Raw genomic sequence first — 13,048 nt, 5'->3', positions numbered from 1 at the left:
ATAAGGCAGCCTGGGTGTCAGTGAGTTACATGTGCCTGGTTTAGTAGTACAGTCTGGGAAGGAGTTTTAGGACATACTATTAGAAATGAAGCAGGCACAGTTAAAATTACATATTTTTTTCACGTGTGTTATATATGCATGTGAGGGTATGTGTTGCATATCCGTGTGGGGGGGGGTATGTCTGTGCGTACATGTTTGTGTGGGAGCGTGTATATGTATACATGTTTCTGTGTGAGCGGGTATGTATGTGTGATCCGGTACGTATGTATGTACTTGTATGTGTGTGTGGGGTTCTTAGAACAACCTTAGTTGTCTCTCTCATTAGCATATCAAGTACCTACCAACTGAGCTGTCTCTTGCTTCCTTGGCTCTGAATTTCTTCCCAGTTCTATCACATCACCCAAGCAATACTGGATAACTTGTTTAAATTGTGAGCCTCAGTTTCTCCACCCATGAAATGGGCCTTTATTATCACCATACATTTTTGGCTACCATATAGTATCTAATCATTTAATATTTACTGAGTCCCTACATTATAAACAAAAGTGTTTTCTTCACCAAAGTTAACTCCAAGAATGAAAATACTATTTTGCTATCTGAAAATTGGAATTTTTTTTCTCAAAGAGCTATCCTTTGAGGTCCTGGAAGCAGAGAACAGGATAGGCAGATAAATCACAGCATTAATTTGCTTAAGAACAAGTTCAAATAGACCAGCTGGCCAGGAAGTGGGTTTAGTTATAGAACAACATAATTACGAAAGAGTTGTGATGAAACCAGGAGAGCTAAAATGAATTGTATTTCTTCCTTTTTTTCCAAGAATTTTACTATAGTTGAGAGGGATGGATGGAGGGAGGGAGGGAGGGAGAGAGAGAGAGAGAAAGAGAGAGAGAGAGAGAGAGAGAGAGAGAGAGAGAGAGAGCTCCCACAAAGGCACATGTGTGGAAATCAGAAGAGTTGTACCATGAGGTCCCTGGGGAGCCATCTTGACAGCCCTGTTCTTTTCCTCACTAAGGATCTGAAAGGTCTCTGCGTCTACAGTAATGTGAGGAGTCTGGTTTTCAGTCCTCAGTCAGGTTGCAGCGTGTTTAGACATGGCTGGGAGCACAGCACTGGATGTCCAGAGCACCATCGGCACGGTGGTTTATAATTCTTACTACAACAGAAAAGACTGCGTGTGTGAGACCCTCTCGGGACGAGGGAGGGAGTCCAGAGCACCTTAGGTGGCTCCTGCTTTAGTTATGTGTCTTAGAATTTACAAACGCAGAGCTGGGTGGTGACTGCGCACGCCTTTAATCCCAGTACCCGTGAGGCAGAGGCAGGTGGGTTTCTACGAGTTCCAGGGAAACCCGGTCTACGTAGTGAGTTCCTGGGCAGGCTCCAAACCTACAGAGAAAACCTGTCTCGAAAGAAAAAAACCAAACCAAACCAAACCAAAACAGCAACAACAACATACATACATACACAGAACCTCAGTCACTTAGCATTGCCAGACTTAATATAGGGTGCGCAATTACATTTGATTTTCAAAGGAACGTGAATAAATCTGTCTGCTGATTTACTAGTCACAGTTTTACTAGTAGTCCTGTTGGCCTTGGCCTTTTAATTCCCTTTCCTCAGCCTTGGGACCGAAGGTCTGTGCCACCACTCCAGGCTGATTGACTGACTTTCTAGGGTCCATTCAGTGCAATGATTGGGACATAATTATGGTGACTGGTTTGTGCTGGTCTGAACTCCAGTTTTGAGTTCCTTGCATTTGTGTATGTGGTGCTGGGAATCGAACGCTGGGCCCAGTGCAGAAACTCTCTTTCCCAGTTTACCCTCCAGCCCTCCCTGAACTTCAGCTTTCTCCTGTTGCAGGCTGCACTTTTGTTTGCTGGGTCTGCCAGCTGCCCCGTGCGCACCGACGGGCGTTTGAGCCCCCTCGAGATGAGCAGCTCAGGCCTGGTCTTGAGTGGTCAAGCCTCCTGCTGTCCAGTTTTGTGACAGCTTCTGTGTCTTTTTTTTTTCTTTTTGGTTTTTCGAGACAGGGTTTCTCTGTGGCTTTGGAGGCTGTCCTGGAACAAGCTCTGTAGACCAGGCTGGCCTCGAACTCACAGAGATCCACCTGCCTCTGCCTCCCGAGTGCTGGGATTAAAGGCGTGTGCCACCAATCTTAAAACAGTTCACAGGTAGAAAGGGACTGGGGGATGGATGGTGAAATGTGTGTTCATGCCTCGGTCTCCGCTGGGCTGTGCAGTTCTGTGTCACGCTCATCGTTTTTCTTCCGCAGGTCCTGACCCCTTATGCTGTCTCAACCCCAATGACGAAGTATCTAAACACCAACATGGTGACCAAGACTGCCGATGAGTTTGTTAAAGAGTCCTTGAAATACGTCGCCATTGGAGATGAAACCTGCGGATGTCTTGCACACGAAGTCTTGGTAGTCAATGATTTCTTAATTTAGAAGCAAGTGAGGAAGGCAACATCCTGGGCGTGGCGGGGCTTGCCCTTTCTTGTTGGGGGGGGGACGTCAGCCATCTTCTCTCACAGCAAGCTCACAGGGCCAGCATGCTGCGGTATGTCAAGGGAAAGTAGTTAAGAATTGAGGCCTATGTGCTTAGCCTGTAAATAACACCAAGGCTCCACTTAGTGGCTCCTGGGAGTTCTTGGGTAGGAAAAACAGGAACACCCTTGGCTCTGTGTTTCAGTAAAGCTGGGCCTCTAAAGAAATGTTTTTCCTTTGCTATGAGTAAACAAGGAAGGAAGCATGGTAGAAAGAGTACAAAGCCACCTGGGAAATGGGGCTTCCGGAAATGCTCTATAGGGCGGAAAGAAGAGGTGTGGTGTGCTGGGTGGTCAGCACAGAGTGATTTCTCTCTTGTTTTAGCATGTCCTTCAGAAAGAGCCTGTCAGGATGGTCAAAGGGCATTTAAAGGGACAGCTCGGGTGTCTAAGAAGTTCACCGTTGCAAAGTGTCACAAGACCTTAAGCATTAGAACTACTTGGCCTGACCTTAAGTGACTGGCTCTGAACTGGCTGAGTTATAATTTCTTTGCTCTGCTCTTGTCTCAGACGCTCATTTTTTTTTTCTGTTCCAGGCAATATTCCTGAACCTGATCCCTTCTGGAATCTTCTATAGCAGCACCTTCCAACGGTTCCTCCTGACACACTACTCAGATTACTTGAAGCGCAGTGTCAGCAACAGATAGTGGTGGGTGGGGGATGGAGGTGGGGGGTTAGGGTTAGGGTTAGGGTTAGAGTTAGGGTTAGGGGTTAGGGTTAGGGTGGGGTTAGAGTTAGGGTTAGGGCTAGGGTTAGGGTGGGTTAGTATGAGGTAGGACTGGAGGGAGTGTTGAGCGAGTGATCTAGAATTATTCATTGGTGGTAGTGGCCAGAAGAGCAAGCACATTACCACCCTTTGCTTGCTGAAAGGGAGCCTGCCACAGACACAGTGGTTTGAGTCTGGAGATCTCAAGAAAAGCTGGGGTATGAAATGGTGTATTTTCTATAAAAGGGAGGCTGGCATTAAGGGTGACAAAGAACCCCTAAAGGTAATAAATGTGCTTAAAAGACACCTTTGAGTCTCAGAATATTGAATCAGGATATTGAGAAGGATCTTACCTAGGGGGTCACTTAGGTGTGTAAAACTTTACCAGGACCTCTGTAGGCCCAGAATACAGTTTTTTTTTTAATGTGGCTTCTCACAGGTCCAGGAAACTGAGTGGGGGAAAGTGTTGGGGCAATGGCTGACACAAGCCAGTGACTTGTCTTCACCAATCCCCCCCCCCCCACGCACACACACTGTCCTTTCAACCACAAGAGCACTGGGTGTATCTGCTTTATTCATATTAGAGTCTATGGAAGGCTGTGCTGATAAAGACAAAAATGCAGAAGGAAGTTTTAAGACATTGATCGCTCTGGGGCTACAGAGATGGATCTGTAGATAAAGCACTTGCTGAGCAAGCACAAAAACTGGGGTTTGAAGGCACACAAGGCACACAAAAGCCAGGGAGGTTTGGTAGCTTACCTGTGTCTCCATCGCCCAGGAAGTTGAGACAGGAGATCCCCAGGGAAGCTGGACGGTTACACTAGACAGAACTAGTGAGCTCTGAGTTCAGCAAGAGAACCTACTTCAATTAATAAAGTGGAGAGTGACTGAGGAAGATGCCTAATGTCAAGTGTAGGTATCCACATCTGTGTTCCCAAAATTGCTCGCACAGCCACATGATGTCTGAACACTCGAACACACACACACACACACACACACACACACACACACACACACACACACACACGGGAAAACGTCCTGAAACAAGCACACATCTGGGCATGGTGGTGCACGCCTGTCATCTCAGCACCCAGGAGACAGGTGGGCGAGCCGCCACAAGTTTGAAGTTAGACTGGTCTACAGAGGATAGACTGGCCTACATAGCAAGCGACAGACCAGCCAGAGATACATAGTGTTACCACTCTAGTTGGAGGATGAATCTGGGAAAGCAGAACCTAAAAATGAAACTGACTAAAGTCTCATGCAATAGTCAACTTTTATTCAGAGTATCCGACAATTTATACTCTAATGGTTTAGCAGGGTCATAGGAGCTCAAACTGTATACCATCACAAGGACACCCATACTTGGAAACATCTTTAAATAACAAAAGTAAGCTGCAATGTGTAATCTGAAGCAAACCCACTCCTGTGAGGGGCAGGAGATCATGTTTCTAGAACAAACCCCTGTTTAGAAGGAACAGATTACAAGACTCTTGCCTTATTTTCTTTGAGTTTTCTCACACGCTCTCAGAATTCTCACACAGCTTCTTTCTTGGACTGTGTTCCAACACAGAACAAGACCAAACAATAATAACCAAAGAAATCAACTCACAAAATAAACAAAAATTAAGTTCTCTAATGAAGATATTGGTAACTGTAGAAATGAGGTCTTCTGGTTCTCTAACTCTTGGGGTGCTGGGGACATGGAGGTGCATGTTCTGCCTAGGGCTAGAGTCATCTGAAGGATTATGTTCTTCTATGTCCTGTGAACAAGGGGGTTATGTTCTTGGACCCCAGTTGAAGCTGCCAGTTGGAGCCTCCTTGAGGCCTCTGATGGCTGCTTGTTCTTCTTCATACCATGATAGCTGACCTCTAAGCATGCCCATGCCAAAGACAACCAGGAGGTTTACTGTCTTGTGTAGGTTAGCCTTACAAATCACAACACTGTTATGTGAAGCCACAAGTCTGTTGAAGGGTCTCAAGAATTTATTTAGGTATAGTTTGGGAACAAAGACTCACTGATACAGAACCAATTAGACACTGCCGCTGATCCAGCTGCCTCCTCCAGTCATTCTTGCCCAGGGGTGGAGAGCGCCAACCTCAAGCCACCTGCTCTGCTCCAACCACCCAAGAGATTCCGAGAGCAAGAGCATGCATGACCCTCTCCCTCAGCTTTTAAGCTGTCATGTAGGGAGATAAGACCACACCCTAGGGCTTGCTACCCCAAAAGTCATTGGCTAAATGAATTGAAATCCCACAACACAACACACCTTGTCTGAACCCTTCCGCGCCTTATACTAGAGGTCACAAAACTTACTTCTCCAGGTGGGAATGTAGCCAGCTGTTAAATACTTGCTCGGCATGAATGAGGCTATGGGATGCATCCCAGCACTGAAAACATGCATACATGATACCTCTCAATTTCGGAGGGAGGGGTATAAAAATGTAATAGGAGATATTCTCTTGGACCGTCTTTGGAAAAGTCAATGTGCTGCATTAATTAACCTTAGACTCAAGTGTTTGTCCTAACGTACACCAGCCCTCTGTATTAGCTAGCCTGTAGGCATTTTATTTTTTGATTGAGATTTAAGTGGGAGGTCATAGCCTGGGTCAGGTGGTCCTGGGTTGTGTAAGAAGGCAGACGTATCAAACCATGGAAAGCAAGCCAGGAAGGAGCACTCCTCCATGGTCTCTGCTTCAGTTCCTGATCTGACTTCCCTCAATGATGGGTTGTGATCTGTGAGATGTAAGATGAAATAAACCAAAAGAGAAAAAGCAAACTGGGACAGAAATTGGTGCAAGGAACATGGGGTATTGTTGCGACAGACCTGAGAATGTCTTTTAAGGGAGGACTCTAGAGGCATTTGGAACTTTGGGCTGGGGAAGCCCTTGAGTGTTTGGGGCTAAGGGAACTGTTCTGTGGGAACTTGTTAAGACAATGCTGAGAGAGATGCAAAAAGCGGAGGTCTGGCTCATGAAGTTTCAAAGGGAAGCAAAGATTCTATCAGGGCCATTTATGTGATGTATTTGAGTTAAGAACCGTGAATTCTGGTCAGGAGAGGTTGAAGAATCGGCTGTGACTAACACAAAAACAGCGCCACTGAAGTGAAACCTTGGCTTTGCTGGGAAAGTCAGTGGATGCTGGCTAGCTAGAATCAGCTGAGAGTAAATAAGAGACCTGCATAACTGAAGAATCTTCTGGAAGGTATTTTCCCAGGGTCAGCACATAAACTGTGGTCCAGAGGGCCCAAGGCTACACAGTACAAGCTGGCAAGTGAATTTGGGATGTGTTAAGAGTCTCCCCACTAACACCACAGAAGCTGCAAGCTTGAGGGTGGTCATGAGGAGAACCTGAGGGTTGCAAGGCAGCGTCGGAGTCCCCGAGGAGAGGAAAGGTGGACATTGGTGAAAGTGCAGAGTGGAGGCCCCAGAGTATTGGAGATGACACAGCTGCTAAATGACAGGACCACCAAGGACAGTAGCAGGTGTAGACTGTACAGTGTGTGTCCTGGAGCCAGAGCCAGACAGGTGGAAATGCTCAAGCTCTTTGGAACCCAGAAGATCACGTATGAGTCCCAGGCATAGGACACTGAGCTTTTTTACACCACTGAATTTGGGTTTGCTTTGATCTGACTGTAACTGGGCTCTTGTTCTTCCTTGTTGGTTTAAGAAACCACTGAACTTGTTGTATTCTTTGTTTCAAAAGAGTCCAGAGTTAAGAAACTTTGTATTTTTAAGGAAAACTTGAATTTTTATTTTAGTTTACTTTTTTTATTGAGTTACACATTTTTCCTTACTCCCCTTCTCTTCTCCCCTCTCTCCTTCTACCCTCCCTCTTCCCCCATGCTCCCAATTTACTCAGAATATCTTGTCTTTTCCCCCTTCCTAGGCAGATCCATGTATGTCTCTCTTAGGGTCCTCTTTTTCACTTAGGTTCTCTAGGGTTGTGGCCTGTAAGCTGGTTGTCTTTTACTTTATCTCTAATATCCTGACAATGGAGGTTTCTGTCCCCTGGGCCCACAGCTGTTTAGTCCCAAATGAACACACAGAGGCTTTTATTAATTATAAACTGTTTGGCCAGTGGCTCAGGCTTCTTATTGGCTAGCTCTCTCTTAATTATTAACCCATTTTTATTAAACTATGCATGCTATGAGCTGTGGTTTACCTGTAATGCTCTGACATGTTACTCCTCCAGCAGCTACATGGCATCTCTCTGGAGGCTCCTCTCTGCCTTCCCCTTTCCCAGAATTCTCCTGGTCTGGTAGCCCTGCCTATACTTTCTGCCTGGCTGTTGGTAAATCATCATTTATTCATCAACCAATAAGAGAAACATATATTCACAGCATACAGAAGGACATCCCCCATTAATATCCACTTATGAGTGAATACATATTACATTTGTCTTTCTGGGCCTGGGTTATATCACTCAGGATGGCTTTTTCTAGTTCCATCAATTTGCCTGCAAATTTCAAGATGTTATTGTTGTTTACTGCTAAGTAGTACTCCATTCTGTAAATGTACCACATTTTCCTTGTCTGGTATCTAGGTTGTTTCAAGGTTCTGGCTATTACAAATAAGGCTGCTATGAACATAGTTGTAGAAATGTCCTTGTGGTGTGAGTGTGCATCCTTTGAGTATATGCCCAAGAGTGATACTGCTGGATCTTGAGGTAGACTGATTTCCAATTTTCTGAGAAACTGCCATTCTAATTTCCAAAGTGGCTGTACAAGTTTGCCCTCCCACCAGCAGTGGAGAAGGAGTATTCCCCTTACTCCATATCCTCTTCAGCATAAGCTGTCATCAGTTTTTGATCTTGGCCATTCTAACAGGCGTAAGATGGAATCTCAGAATGGTTTTGATTTGTATTTTTCTGATGACTAATGATGTTGAGCATTCCCTTAAATATCTTTCAGCCATTTGAGATTCCTCTGTTCAGAGTTCTCTTTTTAGATCTGTACCCTATTTTTTTTATTGGATTATTTGCTCTTTTGATGTCTTGTTTCTTGAGTTATTTATACATCTTGGAGATCAGCCCTCTGTCAGATGTGAGGCTGGAGAAGATCTTTTCCCATTCAGTGGGCTGCTGCTTTGTCTTGTTGATTGTGCCCTTTGCTTTATAGAAGATTCTCAGTTTCAGGAGGTCCCATTTATTCCTTGTTGCTCTCAGGTCTGTGCTACTGGTGTTCTACTTAGGAAGTGGTCTCCTGTGCCAATGCGGAGAACTTGAATTTTTAAATATATGAACTTTTTAAAGACTGTCGGATTTTTAAAGTTATACTATGTCTTTGCGTTGTGATAGTGACATGATATCCTGGGATTTAAAAAAATTAGGAAAGGTTATGGCTTAATAGCGATGCATCTGTGTGTCAAATTGACAAGGGGGTTAATTGTGATGTTTTAGTCTTTTTGTTGGCTTGGCACAAGCTGGAGTCACCTGAGAGAGGGGACTTCAGTTGAGGAATTGCCTCCAACATACTGGCTTGTGTGCATTTCTGTAAAGCATTTTCTTGATTAATCGTTGGTGTGGAAGAGACTAGCCTACTGTGGCTGATGCCGCCCCTGGACAGGTGGTCCTGTGTTGTACAAGAAAACAGGTTGAGCAATCCACACAGAACAAGCCAGTACAGTTCCTGCCTCCAGGTTCCTGCCTCGAGGTCCTGACTTTCTTTAGAGATGGAGTGTGACCTAGAAATCATAAGATGAAATAAACCCTTTCTTCTCCTAAGTTTTGGCCAATGTCCTATCACAGCTACAGAAAGCACACTTACTATGGTTTGGGTAAGGGTCCCCAAAGACTCGAGTGTTAAAAGTTTGGTCCCCAGCCTGTGGTGCTATTGGGAAGTAGTAGGCTCTTTAAAAGGCGGGGCTTTAGTGGGACACTAATTTCTTTCTACCTTTCCCTTTGCTTCCAACTGGCTGTGAAAATGTGCAGTTCTCTGGCCTTACACAGCCCGTGATGTTCTTCCTGGCCACAGGCCTGAAACAATGGGCCTGTCTTCCATGGGATGGAACTACAAGCCCAAATACACCTCTTCTTCTTAGTGGGATATCTCAGGTTTTACGTTTTGTCACAGTGACAGAGAGTTAACACAACATGATGTTGTGGTCTATAAGACGTGTTTAGGCCACAATCATAGGGATGTTGGAACACACGTGGCTGAGGCTGCAGGTTGGACCTACCTATGTGGGAAGCAGAGAACTCCATTTCAAAGACAGCTAGCCAGTGCTAGCCAAAGAAAGCTAACTTATGGCCATCCTGCAGCCAGAAGAACTTAATCAGGTTGTGCTGCCTCTGAGGCCAAGGGCAGGTAGGTCTCTCTGCAGTCTTGAGTTTTCTGGACCCTGGCTCCATACTGCCCTCTAATGGTCTTGCGGAGAAACTGTGGGGTTGCTCCTACCTAGTCCCCTAGAAATTTCACTGTAGAAGCCAACAACTCCGCCCCCCCATCCTTGGAGGAAAGGATGTTCCTCTGTTTCTTTCTCAGGTTTTTAAAGCAGGTGTGTGTGTGTCTGTGTGTGTCTGTGTGTGTGTGTGTGTGTCTGTGCATGCGTGTACATGCTCGTGTGCATGTGCGTTCATTACAAGAAGGACAGGGAGAAGAAGAAAGACCTGTTTGTGTGGCAAAGATTCTGACAATTATAGAGCGGAGCCTCTTAGTCTCCTGGATTGAGTTCACCCCATAACTCATGGAGAAGGTTGGCTTCCTGAGCTTTCTTTTTTTGATTAGATTTCACACAGGTTTAGAAAATAAAATGATTTAAAAACCACATTTAAAAGATAAATTTCCTAGTCACAGAAAAGTAGGTAGGGCAGAAAAACAGGAACTATAGAAAAAAAGGAGGAAAAAAAGAGCCTCCTCTCAGAATTAATCACGCTTCCCTTATGGTTGCTTGTTTTTTTCTTTAATTTTTTAATTACATTTATTTATTCTCCCTCTCCTCTCCCTGCTCCCCTCTCCTCACCACCTCAGTGTGGATTTTAGAGAACAACTTGCAGAATCCAATCCTTTCCTTCCACCGTGTGGATCCTGGAGATGCAACTCGGGTCATCAGGCTTTAACAGCAGACATGTTTACCTGATGAGCTATCCCATCAGCCTGTAGATTGCTTTTTCTAGTTTCTTTATGTGTTTGCAGTGGATTGAAGCGCAAGTTTTTACATTCTACCTTGCCATTAAGACAATGACATCAGGTTATTAAGTACGAACAGCTAAGCAAGAGATGCTCTGCAGCGACCGTTAACGCCTGCTCTTAGGATTCATCATGATTCATCCTTTTGGTTTGCATCTAGATGGTTTCTGATCTTTGAAATTTTACAATGTAACATTATCTGTCCTTGAACGCATGCCGCTTCGTTGTTGCTAATGTTTAAACTTTTAACAACTCACACGCTGTATTTTTCATATTTAAAATATGTGATCCAAGGGCTGGGAAGATAGCTCTGTGGGTAAAGTGCTGGCTGTGCAAACATGCAGACCCAATTAAGGTCCCCTAGCACCTATGTAAAACCCTGGCCATGTGCATCTGTAACCCAAGTACAGAGGGGCAAAGACAGATGGGTCCCTGGCGCTCATGGGGAGGGACTGAGGGAGATATGGGTGTTGGCTGCTGTCTTCCTCAGGAACATACCCAATAGTGCACACAAACATGTACATATTTATAAACCACACACACACACGCACACACACACACTATACAATTCAGCATTTATAGTACACTCAGAGTAGTATAACCATCATTACAACTAGTTCTAGAACATTTTTCATGACCCCACTTTGAAACACCACACCTGTTAGCAGTCACCCTTCACTTCATGCCCGTCTGACATACACCTTGACCAAGGCAACCACGAATGTGTTTCTTTTTTTGTGTGTGTGTGTATTTAAGCACACTCAAAAAAAATATACAGGGTCATGATTTATATCCCAGACTGGCCCCAAACTCTCCATCCTCCTGCCTCAGCCTCCTGAGTGGTGTGGTTACTGGCACATTCCACAACATGTGGACTGGCTATTCTGAAAAGTTAACAAAACTTTTGTTTTTACGTACTTTCACTCAGCGTAGTGTTTTAAAGGTTTGTCTGTGATGGACTGTGCACCTCTTTCTATTTTCTGTTGAGTATTTCATTGTCAAAACATAGCCTGCTTTACTTAGTAGTTCATGAGTTGATGGACATTCAGCTTGTTCCTGATTTCAGTGCTCTGGCTGAGGCTGCTCAGAATACTAATAGACTAATAATGGTTTTTTACTTTGTGGTGGTTTGAAAGAAATGGCCCCCAAGGGGAGTGGCACTATTAGAGGTGTGGCCTTGTTGGAGGAAGTATGTCACTGTGGGGGCGGGCTTTAAGTTCTCTTTTTTTCCCAATCTGCCCTCAGTGTGACAGTCAGTCGACTTCCTTTTGCCTCTGAGTCAAGATGTAGGACTCTCAGTTCTAGTGCCACGTCTGCCTGCACACTGCCATGCTCTGCTTCATGATCACAGTGAGCTGAACCTCTGAAACTGCCCCCTCAATTAAATGTTTTCTTTGCGAGATTGCCATGGCCATGGTGTCTCTTCCCAGCAATAAAAACCTGAAGACACACTTATATTGGGTATATTCCTGTCAGTGGACTTTAGGGCCTTATGGCAGCTCCACAATTAGCCTTTGGAGTAACTGCTACACCATTGTCCAAATGGGTTGAGCTGGCTTCATTTTCACCAGTGAACATGAAGGGTCCACTTCTTCAACCTCCTAACCAATACCCATCATCTCTCTCTTTTGAGAAAGATTAGATAGATAGATAGATGATAGATAGATAGATAGATAGATATAGATAGATTGACAGACAGACAGAGATACAGGTAGCCAGAGAAAAGGTTAGCTGCCCTGGCCTTATTTCCTTCAGACAGGGTTGTTTCCTGAACCTGGAGATAGGCTGACAGACAGCAAGACCCAGAAATCCTCCGATCTCCAGTCACTACGGCTCTGGGTCATAGACACATGAGGCTACGCCTGACTTTTTTTTTTTTAAAGCATGGGTTCTAGGATCTGCACTCAGTTTCCTCCTTATGCTTGGGTCTTACACACTGGGCAGTTTCTTTTCCAGCTGCTTGTCTTCTGTCAGCAGAACCTGTGATAGATTTCATGTGCTTCTCTGGTATTTGCAAAGCTTGCTTCATCTTGAATAATCCTAGGCCCCCCAGGAAGCTACAGAGCTCCAGTTGGCCAGCAACGGCTTTTGTCCACACCTGGCATGGGCTCTAGACACAGACACCTCGTCTCATCAATGCATTGAGAGAATCAAGTGTTGTATCAGGTTCAGTTCAGTTGTATGTAATTGTATGACACAGGCTTTAGGCATATCTTTAGGTGAACATTTAATTACTGACATTGCTTCACATCTGACATATGTATCTCTTTCCACTGCTGGTCGTTTCCCCAGAATAAGGATTCCCAGACGGAAATGTCTAAAGTGGTGTGCCATCCCAAAGTCTATGAAAATACCAAACACTACCATTATGCCAGGATGTTCCGGGGTTGCTTCCCTCTAGAGTAGTTGAAATGAGGCAGTGTGGGCAATTTTATATCAGGTGTCTCTTACTTGGCATCGAGTCTATGAGATTTATCCACGTTGTTGTACTCATTCCTTTTTCTTGTTGAACCTATTTCATACAAGATGATACTCCAGTTCATTTTCTTTTTCTCCTCTTGATGAGTGCTTGGTTCCCTGGTGTGGGCGGGCTGCTATAAACATGCTTGCCTAAGAATTCTGTGGACATATGTTTCCATTTCTTTTAGGTTTATCCTAGGGAATGGATTTA

The 13,048-nt window shown here is 44.7% G+C and overlaps 1 protein-coding gene across 2 annotated transcripts in view; it reads left to right on the top strand.

The window, feature by feature from the left end:
- Nucleotides 1-3,197, top strand: part of Hsd17b3 (hydroxysteroid 17-beta dehydrogenase 3) — a 37,319-nt gene extending 34,122 nt beyond the window's left edge. The window contains exons 10-11 of one of the 2 annotated variants that reach the window (XM_040756143.1): nt 2,270-2,419; nt 3,078-3,197. In XM_040756143.1, the coding sequence (XP_040612077.1) occupies nt 2,270-2,419; nt 3,078-3,188 (261 nt within the window). In that variant the 3' untranslated portion in view covers nt 3,189-3,197. Of the gene's footprint in view, nt 1-2,269; nt 2,450-3,077 lie in introns of both variants that reach the window. The other variant, XM_040756144.1, reaches the window with a different exon arrangement.
- The last annotated feature ends 9,851 nt before the right edge of the window (nt 3,198-13,048 follow it).

Source organism: Mesocricetus auratus, unplaced genomic scaffold, assembly GCF_017639785.1.
Source record: "Mesocricetus auratus isolate SY011 unplaced genomic scaffold, BCM_Maur_2.0 Super-Scaffold_100013, whole genome shotgun sequence".
In the NCBI taxonomy this organism is placed as follows: domain Eukaryota; kingdom Metazoa; phylum Chordata; class Mammalia; order Rodentia; family Cricetidae; genus Mesocricetus; species Mesocricetus auratus.
This window is presented reverse-complemented; position numbering and strand designations above follow the sequence as displayed.